This window comes from Monodon monoceros, unplaced genomic scaffold (genome assembly GCF_005190385.1).
Source record: "Monodon monoceros isolate NGI ecotype Baffin Bay Population unplaced genomic scaffold, NGI_Narwhal_1 Super_Scaffold_22, whole genome shotgun sequence".
In the NCBI taxonomy this organism is placed as follows: domain Eukaryota; kingdom Metazoa; phylum Chordata; class Mammalia; order Artiodactyla; family Monodontidae; genus Monodon; species Monodon monoceros.
The window spans coordinates 127119386-127138230 of NW_021703779.1; the positions used below are offsets into that span (position 1 = coordinate 127119386).

The 18845-nt window shown below is 50.4% G+C and overlaps 1 protein-coding gene across 3 annotated transcripts; it reads left to right on the forward strand.

Annotated features, from left to right (window-relative positions):
• Window positions 1-15995: 15995 nt before the first annotated feature.
• AVPR2 (arginine vasopressin receptor 2) lies at window positions 15996-18710 on the forward strand. 3 transcript variants are annotated; one of them, XM_029240506.1, is made up of 4 exons: window positions 15996-16096; window positions 16609-16660; window positions 17003-17887; window positions 18155-18710. In XM_029240506.1, the coding sequence occupies exons 2-4, from the start codon at window positions 16636-16638 to the stop codon at window positions 18565-18567; spliced, it is 1323 nt and encodes a 440-aa protein (XP_029096339.1). In that variant the 5' UTR covers window positions 15996-16096; window positions 16609-16635; the 3' UTR covers window positions 18568-18710. The 3 variants fall into 3 exon arrangements, with proteins under 3 accessions (XP_029096339.1, XP_029096340.1, XP_029096341.1); XM_029240507.1 differs by having other exon boundaries at window positions 17003-17813; window positions 18079-18505; XM_029240508.1 differs by having other exon boundaries at window positions 18079-18467.
• Window positions 18711-18845: the final 135 nt, after the last annotated feature.

Sequence of the window (18845 nt, forward strand, 5' to 3'; positions counted from 1 at the left end):
GGAGGTCAACCATTAGTCCACATCACAGATGAGGAAACCGAAGCCCAAAGAGCTCAAGGAATGTGCCCAGGGAGCAAGGCTGGAAAGAGCGTCTTTGTCTCATTAGTTCACTGCATCCACAGGTAACCCTGTGAGGAAGTTTCCGTTACCCACCTCTCCAAGCAAAGAGCCCGAGAGGCAGAGGAATAATCACGCAGCCGAGAGGCTCTGTGCCGAGCACTCCACAGGCATTCACCCACCTGCTACTCAGCCCATCACTCTAAGTAGGCACCAGTATTGCCCCCATTTCACAGATGAGGAAACTGAGGTTCGGACCGGTCAAGTGACTTACCCAAGATCTCCCAGAAGGTAACCGGCAGAGCTGGGATTTGAACTTCCTTCTATGTGACTGCCGTGGGACCAGCGGGGGCAGGAGGGGTTGGCCTCGAATGAGAGGGAAGCCATCCCTGCACTGCCGCATGCTTGCCGGGAGGTTGGGAGGCACTGAACAGACAGACGGCTGGGTCTTGCCCAGCCACACCCGCTTCGAGGGCAAGTGCTCCTCACAGCCCCCGTGACTCAGCCCTCTTGGGCACAGTCAGCTAGAGAGGGAAGCCCCCCAGAGTCTTGTCAGAACGCCCCCAAGATGAAGGGCCATGTGATGAGGGGGCGGGAATCACAGAAGCCAGTGTTAGGGAAAGAAAGCACCAGTGGGCTAGCAGGGCGGGCTCCTGAGCATGACATGTCTTTATTCTTCTCCTTCCCGTCTTTCTGTGTCTTCGTGTCTCTTGAAACAGCATATAGTTGGGTTCGGGTTTAGTTTGATCCAGTCTAACAATCCTTGTCTTTTTTTTAAAAAAAAAAAATCAGCTTTACGGAAGCATGACTTACAGACAGTAAAATCTGCCCTTTTGAGGTGTACAGTTCAATGAGTTTTGATAAATGTCGTGTAACCACCACCAAAATCAAGATTGAAAACATTTCCATCACCTCCCCAAATTCCCTCAAGTCCCTTTGCGGTCAGCCACTCCCTCCAGCCCAGCCCCTGACCCCCAGAGCCCCCTGCTCTGCTCTCTGTCTTTGCTGGAATGTATTACAAACGGGATCATCCAGTGCGGACTCTTCCCCCATGTTGTGTCAGCAGTTTGTCCCTTTCGATTACTGAGTAGTGCGGCATAGTTTGTTTAGCTGTGCACCCGTTGAAGTACATCTGGGTTGTTTCCAGCTTTGGGGAATGATGAACAGAGCTGCTCTAAACATTAACGTACAGGCTTTTGGTTGAGCGCGCTTTCGTTTCTGTAAGGTAACCACTGAGGAGTGGAATCACTGCATCATATGGGGAATTTGTCTACCTTTTACCTGCAGGGTTTAGTTGATTACACTGGTGGGGGTTGCTGTATGTTTGGATTTATCTTTGTCCGCTTGTTAAGTCCTTTCTACTTGCCCTGCTTTCCAAACTTCTCTCCCCCCACTCCCGCTTTCTATCAGTGAAGGTTAGGGGCAGGAAGCAGTCCAACCGTCTTACACAAAAAGAGATCTTGTGCGGGGAGCTGGAAGCGAGCGCAACCTTTGGAGGGGCAGAGGAGCATGTTCTGGGTGGGCTTCCCAGGACACCACCACAGCACTGGCTCCCCAAAGGAGCTGCTGCCTCTGCCCCCATCAGCAAGGTGCGGGAACAGGCGGCCATGGTCTACCTGTTGAGCTCAAGAAGACGCCACCATCGTCATGACCCGGGGATTGCTGCCACAAGAGACAGAGGCCAGGCACAGGGCCTCTGCTGCCAAAGCCCCACACCTCCTGGCCTTGACATCCAGCAGCAAAACAATTCCACACAGCAGAAAGACAGACACCCTTTCCTTCAGCCTTCCAAACCTCACGTGGGTGCACCTAACTGATAGAGGCCAATCTGCTTTCCGCAGCCCGGCTGCACACAGTCTGGGAACCTCCCCACCTGGACAGTAAGTACAAAGGCACATTAAAAGAAGGCGGGACTCACACACTACCGTATGTAAAATAGATAAACAACAAGGACCTACTGCAGAGCACAGGGAGCTCTGCTCAGTACTCTGTAATAACCTATATGGGGCTAGAAACTAAAAGAGTGGCTATATGTATATGTATAACTGATTCACTTTGCTGTACAGCAGAAACTAACACAACATTGGAAATCAGCTATACTCCAATAAAAATTACTTTAAAAAAAGGAACTGGGGGCTTCCCTGGTGGCGCAGTGGTTAAGAATCCACCTGCCAATGCAGGGGACACGGGTTCGAGCCCTGGTCCGGGAAGATCCCACATGCCGCAGAGCAACTAAGCCCGTGCACCACAACTACTGAGCCTGTGCTCTAGAGCCCGCGAGGCACAACTACTGAGCCCATGTGCTACAACTACTGAAGCCCACGAGCCACAACTACTGAACCCACATGCCACAACTACTGAAGCCCGTGCGGCTAGAGCCCGTGCTCTGTGACAAGAGAAGCCACCACAATGAGAAGCCTGCGCACCTCAATGAAGAGTAGCCCCCTCTCGCCTCAACTAGAGAAAGCCCGCACCCAGCAACGAAGATGCAACACAGCCAAAATAAATAAATAAATAAAATTGAAAGAAAAGAAAAAGGAAAAAGGAGTTAGTGAGGACTGAAAGCTGAGCACCAGCGACCATCCCAGCCATTCCCTCAGCTTTGGGCTGTCTTTTATTTTTTTATTATTTTTAAAAATTTATTTATTTATTTGTTTGTGGCTGTGTTGGGTCTTCCTCTGGGCTATTTAGCATTCCAAGAGGAAGGGACCAAAGAGGGTAACAGTGGGATTCCCCACGAAAACAGCCCAGGTACTTCACCCTACAATGAAGCCCATACTTGACAAGCCCACCCCTTCCAATAAACTTTTTAGTATCCCATCCTTAAATACGAGACGACAGCCAAGCCTCACTAGACATCTGAGGATGCCTCCGACATGCAAGCATAAAAGATAAAGACCAAAACGAAGAAGAAAACAATTGGTGGGAAACAGATTGTAAGGGATAAGAAATATTTTCTTAAAAACTCCTTAATTTCGGACTTCCCTGGTGGCGCAGTGGTTAAGAATCCGCCTGCCAGTGCAGGGGACACGGGTTCGAGCCCTGGTCCGGGAAGATCCCACATGCCGCGGAGCGACTAAGCCCGTGCGCCACAACTACTGAGCCTGCGCTCTAGGGCCCGTGAGCCACAGCTACTGAGCCCGCGTGTCACAACTACTGAAGCCTGTGCGCCTAGAGCCCATGCTCCCCAACAAGAGAAGCCACCGTAAAGAGAAGCCCGCGCACCCCAGTGAAGAGTAGCCCCGCTCGCCGCAACTAGAGAAAGCCTGCGCTCAGCAACAAAGACCCAACACAGTCAAAGATTAAATAAATAAATAAATTTATTAAAAAAAAAAAAAAACTCCTTAATTTCCTCAGGGAGATAATAGGATGAATATCCATGAGAGAAGAACGGGTGCCATAAAAAAGAACATTCAGAGAACAAACAAGAACTTCTGCAGCAGCAGAAATTCAGAAGTCAGTAGCTGGCTATTTTGTTTCTGCCTAGGATACAGAAAGTTGCAAGACAACATCCCTACAGGATCATAGGTTCTTCTTCTTTGAAGCCTATCAGGGAGCTGAAGTTGCAACAACAACAAGAAAGTCTGAAAAATGGCAAGTCCTTCCCAGGGAAAAGACCCATTGCTGCTTTTATCCTTGGCAGAAGGAGGAACTTTTAATAAAATTTTTAAACGTCGAGTATGGGATGATGTGACAGTTTGAATCCCTAGGGGCCTTAGACACACAACACAGACACACACAAGTAGCCTAACAGAAGAGGCATGTCCTTTGTGGGGCACAAATGTTATTTATTATATTTCCTACTGTTCTATTACAATCAATGTCTGGCATTCAATTAAAAAAAGAAAGATACATGTGGAAAAGCAAGGAAATATGACCCATCATCAAAAGAAAAGTATCAATAAAACCAGACTCATAGATGGCCCAGATGTCAGAATTATCAGAGACTTTAAAATGATAACATATTTACCATAATTCCAGCATCCCCTAGGCACTTCATTGTCAAACTGCTGAAAAACAATTTTTCTTAAAAAAACCTTGAAAGCAGTCAGAGAAAAAAAGACACGCAGATAATGAAACAACACCTTCAAATGCTGAAAGGAAAAGAAAAAATTTCAATCTGGAATTCTATATCCAGTGAAAATATCCAACAAAAATTAAGACAAAATAAAGTTGCATCCCCAGAGGAGAATGAATAATTCATCTCCAGCAGACTTGCAATGAGAGAAATGCTAAAATAAATTATTTAGACGGAAGATCAATTATAGCAGACTGAAGAAAGGAATGAAAAACACCAGAAAGAGTAAATATATGACTATTTACTCTTTAAAGTAAAAATAATAACAATGGAATGTGGAGTTATCTTTTTGTATATTGTGTGTAAAAATACTTATATGACAACCAGAACACAAAGTTGGGACTGTAGCAATCGGAATACCGTTGTAACATTCTTACATTGTTTATAAAGTAGTGGAATTTTTTTCTGAAGGTAGAATGTGCTAAGCCAAAGAAACAAACGGTAATCTCTAGAGCAACAATTTTTAAAATAACACAAAAAGATTTGTAACCAAAAAGTCAATAAAGAAAAAAAAAAAGAAAGGAAAAAGTCAATAAAGAAGATGAAATACCGAAAAGATCCAATTTGTCCCCCCGCCAAAAACAAGGGCAGAAAAGGAGAGAAAGAAGGAAAATGGATGGAACAAATAGAAATTAAACATTGAGATGATATATTTAGACCCAAAATTATCAATAATTTTAGTAAGTATCAATGGACTAAAACTCCATTCCTGTTACTGTTGTTGCATAACAAATTGCTCCAAAATTTAGTGTTTTTAAATAGTTACAATCATTTTCTTATTGCTCATGGTTTCTGTGAGTCAAGTATACAGGAAAGGCATTCTTCAAAAAGCTAAACATAGAATGACCATATGATCCAGTGATTCCACAGTTTTTATAAAAAAAGGATTTGGGAAGGACTCAACTGGGCAGCTCTGGCTGAAGGTCTTTTATGTGGTTGTCATTAGACAGTGGCTGGAGCTGGAGCAGCTTAGAGCTGGTTGGGCATCTCTCCATCTTCATGTCCTCTCAGAGCCTTTTCATGTGGTCTTTCCGTAAGGGCTAGTTTGGGCCTCTTCATACCATGGCAGTCTCAGGGCAGTTGGACTGGTCAGGTGGTAGCTAAAGGCTGGAAGGGTGAGTATCCTTGCTAACGAGGCAGGAGCTGCATTGCCTTTCCTGATCTAGCCTCAGAAATCAAGTGGCATCGCTTTTACCATATCATGTTGATTACAAGCAAGTCACAAGCCTGCCCAGATTACAGAGGGAGGGTTAAATCCCACCTCTTGATGGGAAAATGGCAAGGCTCCAGAAGAGCATGTGGGATGGGAGATATTGTTGGGGCTACCTTTGAAAAACACAATCTGCCACACACACCAGTTAAAAGGCAGAGACCGTCAGGCTAGATGAAATAGCTGTGTGTTAGTTACAAGCATAAAGACACAGAAAGGCTGAAAGTAAAAGGACAGAAAAAGATACACCATGCAAACACTGAACATAAAAAAGCTGGTATAGCTGCATTAATGCTAGATAGAGTAGAATTCAAGACAAAGAATACTACCTGAAGTAAAGAGGAATATTTCATAATGGAAAAAGGACAAATAATCAAGAAGATATAATCATTTTAAATATGTAAGCACCCAATAACGAAGCTCCCAAATCACGAAAGACAAACTGACAGTGCCAAAGGGTTGTAGAAATGGACAAAGCTACAAACATAGTTGGAGACTTTCCCATTCCTTTCTCAGTAATTGACAAAATAGATAGGAAAAAAAATCACTAAGATCTGGAAGATTTGAACAACACTATCAACCAAAGTGACCTAACTCATATTTCTAGACTGCTACAACCAACAAGAGAATACACATTCTTCTCAAGTGCAGATGTAACATTCGCCAACATAGACAACATGCTGGACAATAGAACAAGCCTCAATAAATTACAAAGGACAGAAATCATACAAAGCAGGATTTCTGATCACAATGTAGTTCAACTAGAAATCGATAACGAAACGACATCTAGGAAATCTGACTATTTGGAAATGAAAAAATAGATGCTTCTAAGTAACACATGGATCAAAAGAGAAATCACAAGTTGAATTAGAAAATATTTTTAATTGAATAAAACTAAAGACATAAAATATCATAAATTGGGGATTCAACTAAACAAGTGACTAGAAGAAAATGTATAACATTAACTACTTATATTAGAAAAGGAGAAGGGTCCCAAATCAGTTTTGTTTTTTGCAGTTTGTTATTTCTCTTAGATTTTTTTTTTCTGTACAGGAATTAAAAGAATTTTTTAATAGTTGAATTTAGGGGCTTCCCTGGTGGTGGAGTGGAATCCGCCTGCCAATGCAGGGGACACAGGTATGAACCCTGGTCCGTGAAGATGCCACATGCTGTGGAGCAGCTAAGCCCGTGTGCCACAACTACCGAGCCTGCGCTCTAGAGCCAGTGAGCGACAACTACTGACCCCGCACACCACAACTACTGAAGCCCGCGCGCCTAGAGCCCGTGCTCCTCAACGAGAGAAGCCACCGCAATGAGAAGGCTGCTCACCGCAACAAAGAGTAGCCCCCGCTCGCTGCAACTAGAGAAAGCCCACGTGCAGCAACGAAGACCCAACACAGCCAAAAATAAATAAATAAAATAAATTTTAACAACAACAAAAAATAGTTGAATTTAAGTGAAATAATACAGGCACAGAAAGACAAATACCGCATGATCTCACTGATAGGTAGAATCCAAAAATGTGGAACACGTAGTAACAGAGAATAGAATGGTGATTACTAAAGGCTGCGGGCCAGGGGAAGTGGAAAGATGTTGGTCAAAGGGTACAAATTTCCAGTTATAAGATCAATAAGTTCTGGAGACCCAACATATAGCATGATGACTAGAGTTAATAATAATGTATATTTGAACTCAGCTAAGAGAGTAGATCTCAAGGTTCTCACCACCACCACAACCAAAAAAAAAGGTAACTAGATGGGGTGATGAATATGTATATCAAAATATCACATCATATACCCTAAATATATACAATTTCAATTTCTGATCATAGGTCAATAAAGCTGGGGAAGAAACCTGGAATTTGTTTGTTTTTTCTTTTATAGTTTCTTGTTTTATCTATCTGTGTGTTTGTTTTACTATACTGAAGATGGCTTGTCCCCAGCAAAATAGAGAAATTCTCCTGTGTTTTCTTCTAGTACCTTTGTTCTTTCACTCCTCACATTCCAACATTTTCTCCCTCTGGAATTTCTTTTGCTATAAAGTGTGAGGTAGTGGTGATCCAATTTTATTTTTTTTCCAGATATCTTTCCAGTTTCCCCAATACCTTTTATCGAATAATCCATCTTTTCCCAACTGATTTATAATATCATCTTTATAATAAATTTATATATATAAATCATATATAACATTTCACATATAAATGTTTCTAGGTTTTTAATTTTGTTTCATTAATCTGTGTACTGTTAAAAAACAAAATTCAAGCAAGTGAATTTGAGGATATAATTGGCTTTATTAGGCGATTCATGAATTGGGCAGCATCCCATCTGGCGACTAGATTAATGAAGTTGATAAACCTCTAGCCTGTCTGATCAGAAAAATGGAGAGAAGATATAAATTACCAATGTCAAAACTGAAAGGTGGGGGCGCTTCCCTGGTGGCGCAGTGGTTGAGAGTCCACCTTCCGATGCAGGAGACACGGGTTCGTGCCCCGGTCCGGGAGGATCCCACATGCCGCGGAGCGGCTGGGCCCGTGAGCCATGGCCGCTGAGCCTGCACGTCCGGAGCCTGTGATCCGCAACGGGAGAGGCCGCAGCAGTGAGAGGCCCGCGTACCACAAAAAAAAAAAAAATGAAAGAGGGGCAATCAATACAGATCTTACAAACATTAAAAGGATATTAAGGGGGCTTCCCTAGTGGAGCAGTGGTTAAGAATCCGCCTGCTAATGCAAGGGACATGGGTTCCAGCCCTGGTCCGGGAAGATCCCACATGCCGCGGAGCACCTAAGCCCGTGTGCCACAACTACTGAGCCTGTGCTCTAGAGCCTGTGACCCACAAATAGTGAGCCCACGTGCCACAACTACTGAAGCCCGCACACCTAGAGCCCATGCTCCACAACAACAGAAGCCACCGCAATGAGAAGCCCAAGCACTGCAACGAAGAGTAGCCCCCACTTGCCACGACTAGAGAAAGCCTGTGCACAGCAACGAAGACCCAATGCAGCCCAAAATAAATAAATTAATTAATTAATTTAAAAAAATAAAAGGGTATTAAGGGAATACTGTGAAACACATATGGCAATACAGGTGAAATGGACGAATTCTGTGAAAGATACACACTATCAAAGTTCATTCAGGAAGAAATAAATAACCCAAATAAACCCTATAGTTATTAAAGGAGTTGAGTTTGTAGCTAAAAACATTCTCACAAAGAATACTCCAGGCTTACATAGCTTCACTGGTGAATTCTACCAGACGTTATGGAAGAAATAACACCAATTCTACACAAACTCTTCCAGAAAATAGAAGAGGAGGGAACACTTCCCAACTCATTTTATAAGGTAAGAATTATCCCTATACAAAAACCGAAGACATTACATGAAGAGGAAACTGCAGACCAGTATAGCTCATGAATCCACATGAAGTAAAAGTACTAACCAAAATTTTAGCAAATCAGGGAATTCACTGGTGGTCCACTGGTTAGGACTCTGTGCTTTTACTGCTGAGGGCCGGGTTCAATCCCTGGTCAGGGAACTAAGATCCCACAAGCTGTGTGGCATGGCCAAATTAAAAAAAAAAAAAAAAAGCAAAGCAAATCTAGCAATGTATAAAAAGATAGCGCATCATAACCAAGGTTCCAGTTTGCTTTGACAGTTGAAAATCAGTCAATGCAATTAACCGTATTAACAGAGCGACAACAAAAAAAGAGCATCATGTGATCATCTCAATAGATGCAGAAAAACATTTGATAAAATTGAACACCCACTCATGGTAAAAGCTCTCAGTAAACTGGGAATAGAGGAAGACCGCCTCAGCTTCAAAAAGGGCGTCTATGAAAAGCCCACAGTTACTATCATATTCAATGGTGACAGACTGACTGCTTTTCCCTTATGATCAGGAACACGGCAAGGCTGTCTGCTCTCATCACTTACACTCATCATTGCACTGGAGGTCCTAGCAAGCGCGGTAAGGCAAGAAAAAGGAATAAAAGGCATATAGATTAGAAAGAAAAAAGTAAATGTCTTGATTCAGAAATGACATGATTGTCTGTGTAAGAAAAAATTCTAAAAAATCTGCAAAAACCAGTAGAACTAATAAGTGTTTAGCAAGGTTGCAGGATAAACAGTCAATATGCAAAAATCAATAGTATTTCTATATACTAGCAACAATCAGAAATTGACATTTAAAAGTACCATTTACAGGACTTCCGCGGTGGTCCAGTGGTAAAGAATCCGCCTCCCAATGCAGGGGACACGGGGTTCGATCCCTGGTCGCGGAATTAAGATCCCACATGCCTTGGGGCAACTAAGCCCACACACCACAATTACTGAGCCTGCACGCCTCAGCTAGAGAGCCCGCGTGCCGCAAAGTACAGAGCCCATGCACCCTGGAGCCCGTGCACCACAACTAGAGAAAGAAAACCGGTACACCACAACTAGAGAGAAGCCCGCGCACCACAACGAAAGATCCTGCATGAAACCTGACGCAGCCAAAAATAAAAACAAACAAATAAATAAAATATTTTAAAAGTACCATTTACAATAGCATCAAAAATATCAATACTTAGGGATAGCTTAGTAACATATGTGCAAAACCTGTATGCCAAAAACGACAAAATATTGCTGAGAGAAATTAAAGAAACTTAAATAAATGGAAAGAAACACCACAGTCATGTGTCGAAAGACTCATTATTGTTACGATGCCAATTCTCCCCAGATTTATCTACAGATTCAATGTAATAGCAATTAAAATCCTGGCAGGCTTTTTTTTTTTTTTTTGTAGAAACAGACAAGCTGATTTTAAAATTTATGTGGAAATGCAAATTACCTAAACTAGCCGAAATGATTTTGAGAAAGGACAAAGTTGACGGATTTATGCTATCTGATTTCAAGACTTACTATAGGGAATTTCCTGGCGGTCCAGTGGCTAGGACTCCACGCTTTCACTGCAGGGGGCCTGTGTTTGATCCGTGGTCGGGGAACTAAGATCCCACAAGCCGTGAGGTGCAGCCAAAAAAAAAAAAACTTACTATAACTCTAGAGTAAGCAAGACAGTGTAGCCTTGGTATAAGGTATAAGGACAGGCATAGAGATCAAAGGAACAAAATTGAGAGTCCAGAAACAGACCCACACACATATGATCAATTTTCAGGAAAGGTGCAAGTAATTCAAGGTGAAAAGGACAGTCTTCTCAAGCAATGATCCTGGAACACCTGGTATCCACACACAAAAGAAGGAACCCAGGCTTTTACCTCATACTATGCACAAGATTTCACTCGAAATGAATCACAGACCTAAATGTAAGAGCTAGAAATATAAACCTTCTAGAAGAAATCATAGGAGAATATCTTTGTGACAGTGCATTAGGCAAAGACTTTTTAGATAGGACACAAAAAAACACAAACCATGAGAGAAAAAAATGGATAAAATTAGACTTTGTCCAAACTTAAAACATTTGCTACAGGGTGGGAGAAAATATTTGCAAAACCATTCTGTTTGAGGACGTGTATCTAAAATATAATCAAAATGAAAAAAAGAAAAAAACTCTTACAACTCAATAATTGAGAAAACTTTAAAAAATTTCCCGAGATTGGACTAGATACTTCACCAAAGAATATAGACAACTGGCAAATAAGTATATCATCAGTCAAAAGAAAGGTTAAAATGAAAGGGGCTTAAAAAAAAAAATGACAGACTGACCACAGCGAGTGCCGGCGAAGATGCAGAGCACGTGGAACTGTGCTGCTGGGAAGGCAAACCGATCCGAGGCGTGTGGAAAACAACCTGCTGGTTTCTTACCACCTGAAACATATTTATCATAGGCTGCCCACTGGAGACGTAAAAGCACACAAGAGTTTGCACTCAAGGGTTCAGAGTCGCCTCATTCATGAGAGCCCCAAACGGGAAACAACCCACGTGTCCATCGGCTGGTAGTGGAATAAACTGTCTGTGGGCCATCCAGACAACGGAATGCTGCTTAGCAAGAAAAAGGAACAAAGTCCTGATACAAACAGCCAAAGAGATGAACTCAAAGTCATCCTGCCGAGTGAGACAAGCCAGGTACGAAATACTGCACACTCTACGGTGCTATTTATATGAAATTCGAGGGAAGGCAAATCTATAGTGATAGGAAAATCACGGTTGTCAGGCTCCAGGTGGGGGAAGGAGATTGCAAAGGGCCATGAGGGAACTTTCTGCAGTGATGCAAACATTCTATATCATGATTATGGTGGTGCTTACACAACTGTGTGTGTCAAATCTCATGAAACAAGTTGTGAATTTTACTGTACGCTAATCATCCCTCAATAAAACAGATTTTACAAAGTCATTCCTGGGGAATTCCCTGGTGGTCCTGGTTAGGACTCGGCGCTTTCACTGCCACGGGCGCGGGTTCCACCACTGGTTGGGGAACTAAGATCCCGCAAACTGAGGCGTGGCCTAAATAAATAAACAAAAACGAAAGTCAGGGGACTTCCCTGGTGGCGCAGTGGTTAAGAATCCGCCTGCCGATGCAGGGGACACGGGTTCGAGCCCTGGTCGGGGAAGATCCCACAGGCCGTGGAGCAATGAAGTCCGTGCACCACAACTACTGAGCCTGCGCTCTAGAGCCCGCGAGCCACAAGTACTGAAGCCCGCGCGCCTGGAGCCCATGCTCCACAACAAGAGAAGCCACCGCAGTGAGAAGCCCGCGCACCGCAACGAAGAGTAGCCCCCGCTCGCCACAACTAGAGAAAGCCCGCGCGCAGCAATGAAGACCCAACGCAGCCAAAAATTAATTAATTAATTTTTTAAAAAGTCATTCAGGACAAGGAGAGAAGTCACAGTCTGCAGAGCTCTAATCCATCGAGTACCACTCTCGTGCCTCCCCCAGCATGCAAACAGGCCTTGTCCCATTTTTAAAATTACTGTTCACTTTAATTCAGACCTCAGGTGAGTCACCACGCTGTCTTTCTGTCGTCTTTGGTCCACTTGACTCCCAGTACACACTCGCACGCAGGCACACACGCGTGGTTAGATTCAATGTATCTTTGCCCCGTTGGAGCTCTTTCACCTCCTAGGCCTCGCCTCCTCGCCCTGCTCTCCCCTGTCATTCCATTTCACTCGCTGTGAGCTCACTCAGTCCTCCCTCTGCCACCGTCTGCAAAGCTCACCCCACCGGTGGGATGCCCAGTTAGGGCACCTCTCTCCATCCTTGTGTGCAAGGAAAGTTGCCTGCCGCATCAGTAAGCCCCACACTGTGCACGCTGAGGGGATTCAGGACGGAGAAAACAGGATGCTGGCCCCAGATGGCTGCGGCACAGATCAAAGGAATGGTCTCAATGATATTCAGACTCTTGCCTCTTCCCATACCTGGAAAAGTGCTGGATTCAGTCACTTGAAATGCCCAGTTTTCTTTAACTGACGGTAATCTTTTGATGTTCTCACTACCCTGGCTCCCCCCTTACCTCCTCGGAGCTGTCCCTCAGAGCTCTCTGAGAGGCTGTCTCCCGGACTGGAATCCTCAGGAAGTCCACCGAATAATACATAATCCTCAAGTTTTCGGGTGTGCATTTTTTTCTTTTTATTTTTTTATATTTATTTTATTTATTTATTTGGCTGCATTGGGTCTTAGCTGTGGCACGTGGGATCTTTGTTGTGGCACGCAGGCTCCAGAGCATGCGAGCTCAGCAGTTGTGGCACGTGGGCTCAGTAGTTGTGGCTCGCGGGCTCCAGAGCGCAGGCTCAGTAGTTGTGGTGCACGGGCTTAGTCGCTCCACGGCATGTGGGATCTTCCCGGACCAGGGCTCGAACCCGTGTCCCCTGCGTTGGAAGGCGGATTCTTAACCACTGGACCACCGGGGAAGTCCCTCAGGTGTGCATTTTTTCCGGTTGACACCAGGCACGGCCTTCCAGCAGCTTTGCTCGCGTCCTTCCTTCCCGTAGGGCACCTGTCTCCCCTCCCAACCTCGGGAACCTCTGCTCTCCTGGTTTTCTCCTGGCTTTTTCGTCACTCTTTCTTCGTGTCCCTGGCTGGCTCCTCTTTCTCTTTCATCCCTGAAATAGCCTTCAAGTGTCCCCTCCAAGGCCTGTGCCTTCCCCCTCCACCCCCCAGACACACACCCCTGGGGGGGGGTAGGGCTGCTGCGCCTGTTGAGCAAATGGTCCTGGTTCCTGAGAGCCAGTGGTAGAGCAAGACAGACAGATCCAGGTCCCACAGTTCTGACCCACTGCCCTGGCGCCAGGCACCTGGGATGGTCAGTGCCCCCACCCCCTCTGCTCAGACACTGGGCTGGGGGAGCTCGGGGCCCACTCCTTGGCCACACACAGAACCTTTCTGCAAAGGCAGTCCTACAGGGAGATGGTACTGGGCAGGGCAGAGGGGGCTGCGCCGGGGGAGGGGGGGAGGGTGTCTGTTCACTTCTGCCCGGGGCCTGAGGCCACCTGAGGCCAACTGGCTGCTCCATGGCCAAGTCCTCCTTGGTGGCTGGGGCTGGGGTGGCCTGGGGTGTCTCCATCTGACCAGCTCTTTGCCGCCCGCAGCGGGACTCGGCCCAGCCTCTCAGCTGGCACAGCGCCGGCAGGTGCACCAGGGGCTCCTGAGTCGGGCTATCAGCCAGGTAGCCAGACTCTCCGGGCACACCGGCTGGCCTCAGGGGCTCTTCGTTCCTCCCAGAGATCCCAGCACTTGTTTCCCTTTACATCCAGGCCTTGGCGTGGACACAAAGCCCTCCTGTTCCTTCCTGGAGCCGAGAGAAAGTCGCAGCGAAGGGCCTTCCCCCAGACTTTTCCCTGGACTCGACAGCGGGAAATAAGGAGCACAGTGCGCAGAGGTGTCCCCAAGCCCTGCGCCAGCTCTCTGCCGGGATACAGGCCTGCATGACCTCGTTTGGGGCTGGGCAGAGAGCCCCATAAGGAGGTGATGGCCCGTTTACCCCAGAAGGCTGGCACTGCTTCCAGAGCTGCCCGAGATGCAGTGAGCAAAAAAAGGCGCTTCCACACCTGCCGGCTTAAGTCTCTGCCCATCCTATCGCCGCGGCTCAACTTTCAATTGTTGGATTCCCATTTTACAGAGGGGGAAGCTGAGTCACAGAGAGCTGGCCACAGCCTGTCCAAGGTCCCACAGCGGGGGAGTGGCCAAGTGGGGACATGCGCTCCTCTGCAGGCGCCTCAGATCCCCAGGGCAGACGAGGGAGGTGTCATCTCACCGGCAAGCCTGGGAGGGTCTTGGGGACCGGGCCCCGGGAGGCACATGGGGAAGGGGGGCACAAGGAAAGAAGTGCCCGGGAACTCCATCTTCTACCCTTTCTATGCTCCTGGGTTAGTAATGGTTGTGTGGCTACAGGGGGACAGTGAGGACGTTCTGGTTCTTAGCAGGTGTGGCTGATGTGTTCAGATGTGGGGCGTTGGTATTCTACAACCGACTTCCAAATGGTTTAGCAAAAACCATTACAAATACGCACACGTACCGTGGGGGTGTGGTGTGGAGCGTGTGTGTGTGTGTGTGTGTGTGTGTGTGTGTGTGTGTGTGTGTACTGCGCGCCGTGTGAGTGCTGGGCGTGAAGCACATGTGGTGCAGTGTGTGTGCGTGTGCGCTGTGTGGGTGTGGGGTGTAGGGGGGCTGGGTGGGCCCCCACCCTGATGACCCCTACTGGCGCCGCCAGACTCTGGCCGCGAAGAGGACGCCTGGCCTTGGCTGTACTTGAGCCCCTGGTCTGTGAGAGGCTGCTTTGGTCCCTAGCCTCGCAGGTCAACAGAGAGGAGGGACAAACAGGAAGAAAGGGCCAATCTCAGCCTGGAGCCGGGCTCTGGGCCGCATGCAGGCCACTGCCTTGGGCTGGGCTGGGCCGGCCTGGGCTGAGGGAGGCCAGGGCCGGTGGCAGGAGCTGGGGTGGGGGTGGGGAGGGCCTGGGATGGGGAAAAGGATGGGCTGGAGGGGAGAGGAGGGAGGGAGGGCACAGGAGCGTGCGCGCTGGGCGTATGTGGGGGGAGGGGAGAGAGGGAGCTGGAATATGCGTCAGTGCAGAAGCTCTGAGCCCCCTTCTCCTAGGACAGGTGTGGGAGGAGGAAAAGCGTGGAGGTGTCCCGGGCTCCCACAGTCTGGGGAGGAAGCTGGATCTCTCGGGGACACCTTCAGCCCCAGCTTGACTCTGCCCCCCCTCTTCCCGTCCCTCATCTCCTGCGGCCTAATTGAGGAGCGAGTGGGGCCTTCGCAGGCTGGGGAGAAGCCCTCCTTCTGCCTAGTGGGGACCTCGGGAGAGCCTTGCCCAGGCCCGGAGAGGGGCAGAAGGAGCCTGGCTCGGGAAAGGGGGGGGGGGTCAAGCTTCGCCACGAGAAAGCTGTGTGATGCTGAGCCAGGCCCACCCACCTCCGGTCGCAGTTTCCCCACTTATAGACACGCTGAACTAAGTCATCGCCCAGAGCTCCGCAGCCCCACATGTTAATAAAGGGGGCCCTGCGGAAGTGGGGGCAGGCGCGGGTGGTAGCGGATAGCCGGCTACAGCTAAGCCAAGCTCTGGAGGGCTCGGCTCCCCCTTGGCGGGGAGAACGGAGTCCTGGGATGGCTGCGGCCAGGAAGGGAAGCAGAGGAGGCCAGGAGCCTACTTCCCCGTGCCAGAGGCGGGAGGCTCATGGGGGAGGGGAGGAAGTCCCCTCCTGAGCAGGTCACTCCCAGAGGCCTGGTTGGGGCGGGGCAGGCGATGGAGCGCCGATCTGAGCTCCTGGGCCACCTTTGCGCCCGCTGCCGCCCAGCTGCCCAGGAGCCCGGGAGCCCGGCCAGGTAAGGGGCTACACGGGGGCATACCAGCCCTCCCACCGTGTCCCCAGCCCTCCGATGGCCACCTCTCTTGGCCTCTGTCAGGGCAGGGGGTGGTCTATCTGTCTGCCTCGCTTCTTGTGGGCTGCCTAGGTAGGTCATAGGCTTGGTTCGTCCATCTGTCTGACTGTCCCTCTCTCCAGCTTCCCCTGCCTAGTCCTGGGAGGAGTGTAGCAGGGCTCCGAGGTCGATGTCTGTCTCAGGGGCCAGACCTCACCAACCCTGATTAGGCTAAGGATGTACCCCCAGTGCCTGATCACTGGAACATACACACTCACGCATGCGCGCGCGCACACACACGCACACACACACACACAACACACTCACACACGCGCGCACACACACACATGCACGCGCACGCACACACCCACACCCCCCCACCCCGGCAACTCTCTAAGGACCCCTATCCAGAGACTCTGGGCAGCCGGGCTGGCCCCTCTGGTGGGAGGCTGAGCTCGCCACCCCATCTCCTCCAGGCGCTCAGGACTCCTGCTCGCCCCACCATGGTCATGGCGTCCACCACGTCGGGTAAGGTCCCAGCCACTGTCCCTACCCATCCCCCCACCCTTTCCGCCACTGGGATGAGCCAGGTGGGCCGGGCGGGGTTGGATGAAGCCAAGAAGCCCCTTTCAGACACCTCCTTCACCCACTTCTCCGGGCTGCTGGTGTGGGGATGGGAGCGCATGGCCCTATGTATTCGCTTGGGCTGGGGCTGCCCTTCCCTCCCCACCACATGCGGATCCAGGAAGTGGGAGGCTGGAGGGAAGCAGAAGGCCACCAGCTCTGCCTGACCAGCGGGAAGCTCCCTGGGCTCGGTTCCCCTGCAGAGCACACTCCCTAACTCGGGCCTCTCCCCCCACCGCTGCCCAGCTGTGCCCCGGCCCCTCTCCCAACCTACGCCGCCCGGCAACGGCAGCGAGGAGGAGCCGCTGGACGCCCGGGACCCGCTGCTAGCCCAGGCGGAGCTGGCCCTGCTCTCCACAGTCTTCGTGGCTGTGGCCCTGAGCAACGGCTTGGTGCTGGGTGCCCTAGTGCGGCGGGGCCGGCGGGGCCGCTGGGCGCCCATGCACGTCTTCATCGGCCACTTGTGCCTGGCCGACCTGGCCGTGGCTCTGTTCCAAGTGCTGCCCCAGCTGGCCTGGGACGCCACCGACCGCTTCCGTGGGCCCGATGCCCTGTGCCGGGCTGTCAAGTACCTGCAGATGGTGGGCATGTATGCCTCCTCCTACATGATCCTGGCCATGACGCTGGACCGCCACCGCGCCATCTGCCGCCCCATGCTGGCACACCGCCATGGAGGCGGAGCTCGCTGGAACCGGCCAGTGCTGGTGGCCTGGGCCTTCTCGCTTCTCCTCAGCCTGCCCCAGCTCTTCATCTTCGCCCAGCGTGACGTGGGAGACGGCAGCGGTGTCCTCGACTGCTGGGCCCGCTTTGCCGAGCCCTGGGGCCTCCGCGCCTACGTCACCTGGATCGCCCTGATGGTGTTCGTGGCACCTGCCCTGGGCATTGCCGCCTGCCAGGTGCTCATCTTTCGGGAGATTCACGCCAGCCTGGTGCCGGGGCCTGCAGAGAGGGCCGGGGGGCGCCGCAGAGGGCGCCGGACGGGCAGTCCCAGCGAGGGAGCCCGGGTGTCGGCGGCCATGGCCAAGACCGTGAGGATGACGCTGGTGATCGTGATAGTGTACGTGCTGTGCTGGGCGCCCTTCTTCCTCGTGCAGCTGTGGGCAGCGTGGGACCCGGAGGCACCTCGGGAAGGTGTGTGGCCGTGGCTCGAGCCGTGGGGGCCGCTCAGGCTTGGCTGCACACACACCTTGGCCCCCCCCCTCCCCAGCCGTGGGCTCCCGAGCGGACACAGGCTGATGCGCACTGCTAGCCGCTGGGTGGCACGTGGGTCGCGGCCTTCCCTGGGCACCCTCATCCCCAGCCCAGACCCCTGCACCACACAGGGCCCCCCTTCGTGCTGCTCATGTTGCTGGCCAGCCTCAACAGCTGTACCAACCCCTGGATCTACGCTTCCTTCAGCCGCAGCGTCTCCTCCGAGCTGCGAAGCCTGCTCTGCTGTGCCTGGACGCGCGCCCCGCCCGGCCTGGGGCCCCACGAGGAGTCCTGTGCCACGGCCAGCTCCTTCCTGGCCAGGGACACCTCCTCCTGAGAAACGAGGGGCGCCTTCCTTCCAGAGGCTCCACGAAGCTCAGCTGCCTGCCCGGGGACAGGCTCCGCGATCGCGCGGGGGCCCGGCAGTCAGCTCCTTGGCGCCGCGTGTAGGGAGGGGCTGCGGCGGTGGGCTGCAGGGTCCGGGGCCGGCGCATGGCTTCCACCCCAACCAGTGCCTGCCCTGCCGGCTGACGGAGGTCCCGGGAGCGGGGGGTGGGGGGTGGGGGCCCAGGAGGAAGAAAGGCGTGGGGCCAGGGGCCTTCCTTTCCCCGCCTCTCTAGTCCCCCTCTGCCCTCCCTTCTGACTCTCCCCGTCATAAAAGTTCCAGCTCATCTCCCACCTGGCGAGTCTCCTTGGATCAGGGTAACGGTGGGCGCGGGGGCAGCGCGGAAAGATTCTCAGAGGCCTCCCGCACCCAGACACGTGAGCGGCTCTAGAACCCGCCACGCAGGCCTTCAAAGGCAGCCCTGTGCCAAGGAACCCCCCGCAGAAGCTGTTCCCAACCTGCCATCTTTGGGGTGCCAGGAGGCTGGCCCTGTACCCAGCCCCACCGAGACAG

What these genes read in the sequence shown, in the direction of transcription:
- AVPR2 (XM_029240506.1), top strand. Translation starts at nt 16,636, where the DNA reads ATGGTCATGGCGTCCACCACGTCGG. An exon ending in CATGGCGTCCACCACGTCGG is followed by an intron (nt 16,661 to 17,002) that starts GTAAGGTCCCAG and finishes ACCGCTGCCCAG; the next exon opens with CTGTGCCCCGGCCCCTCTCC. An exon ending in CCCGGAGGCACCTCGGGAAG is followed by an intron (nt 17,888 to 18,154) that starts GTGTGTGGCCGT and finishes CGCTTCCTTCAG; the next exon opens with CCGCAGCGTCTCCTCCGAGC.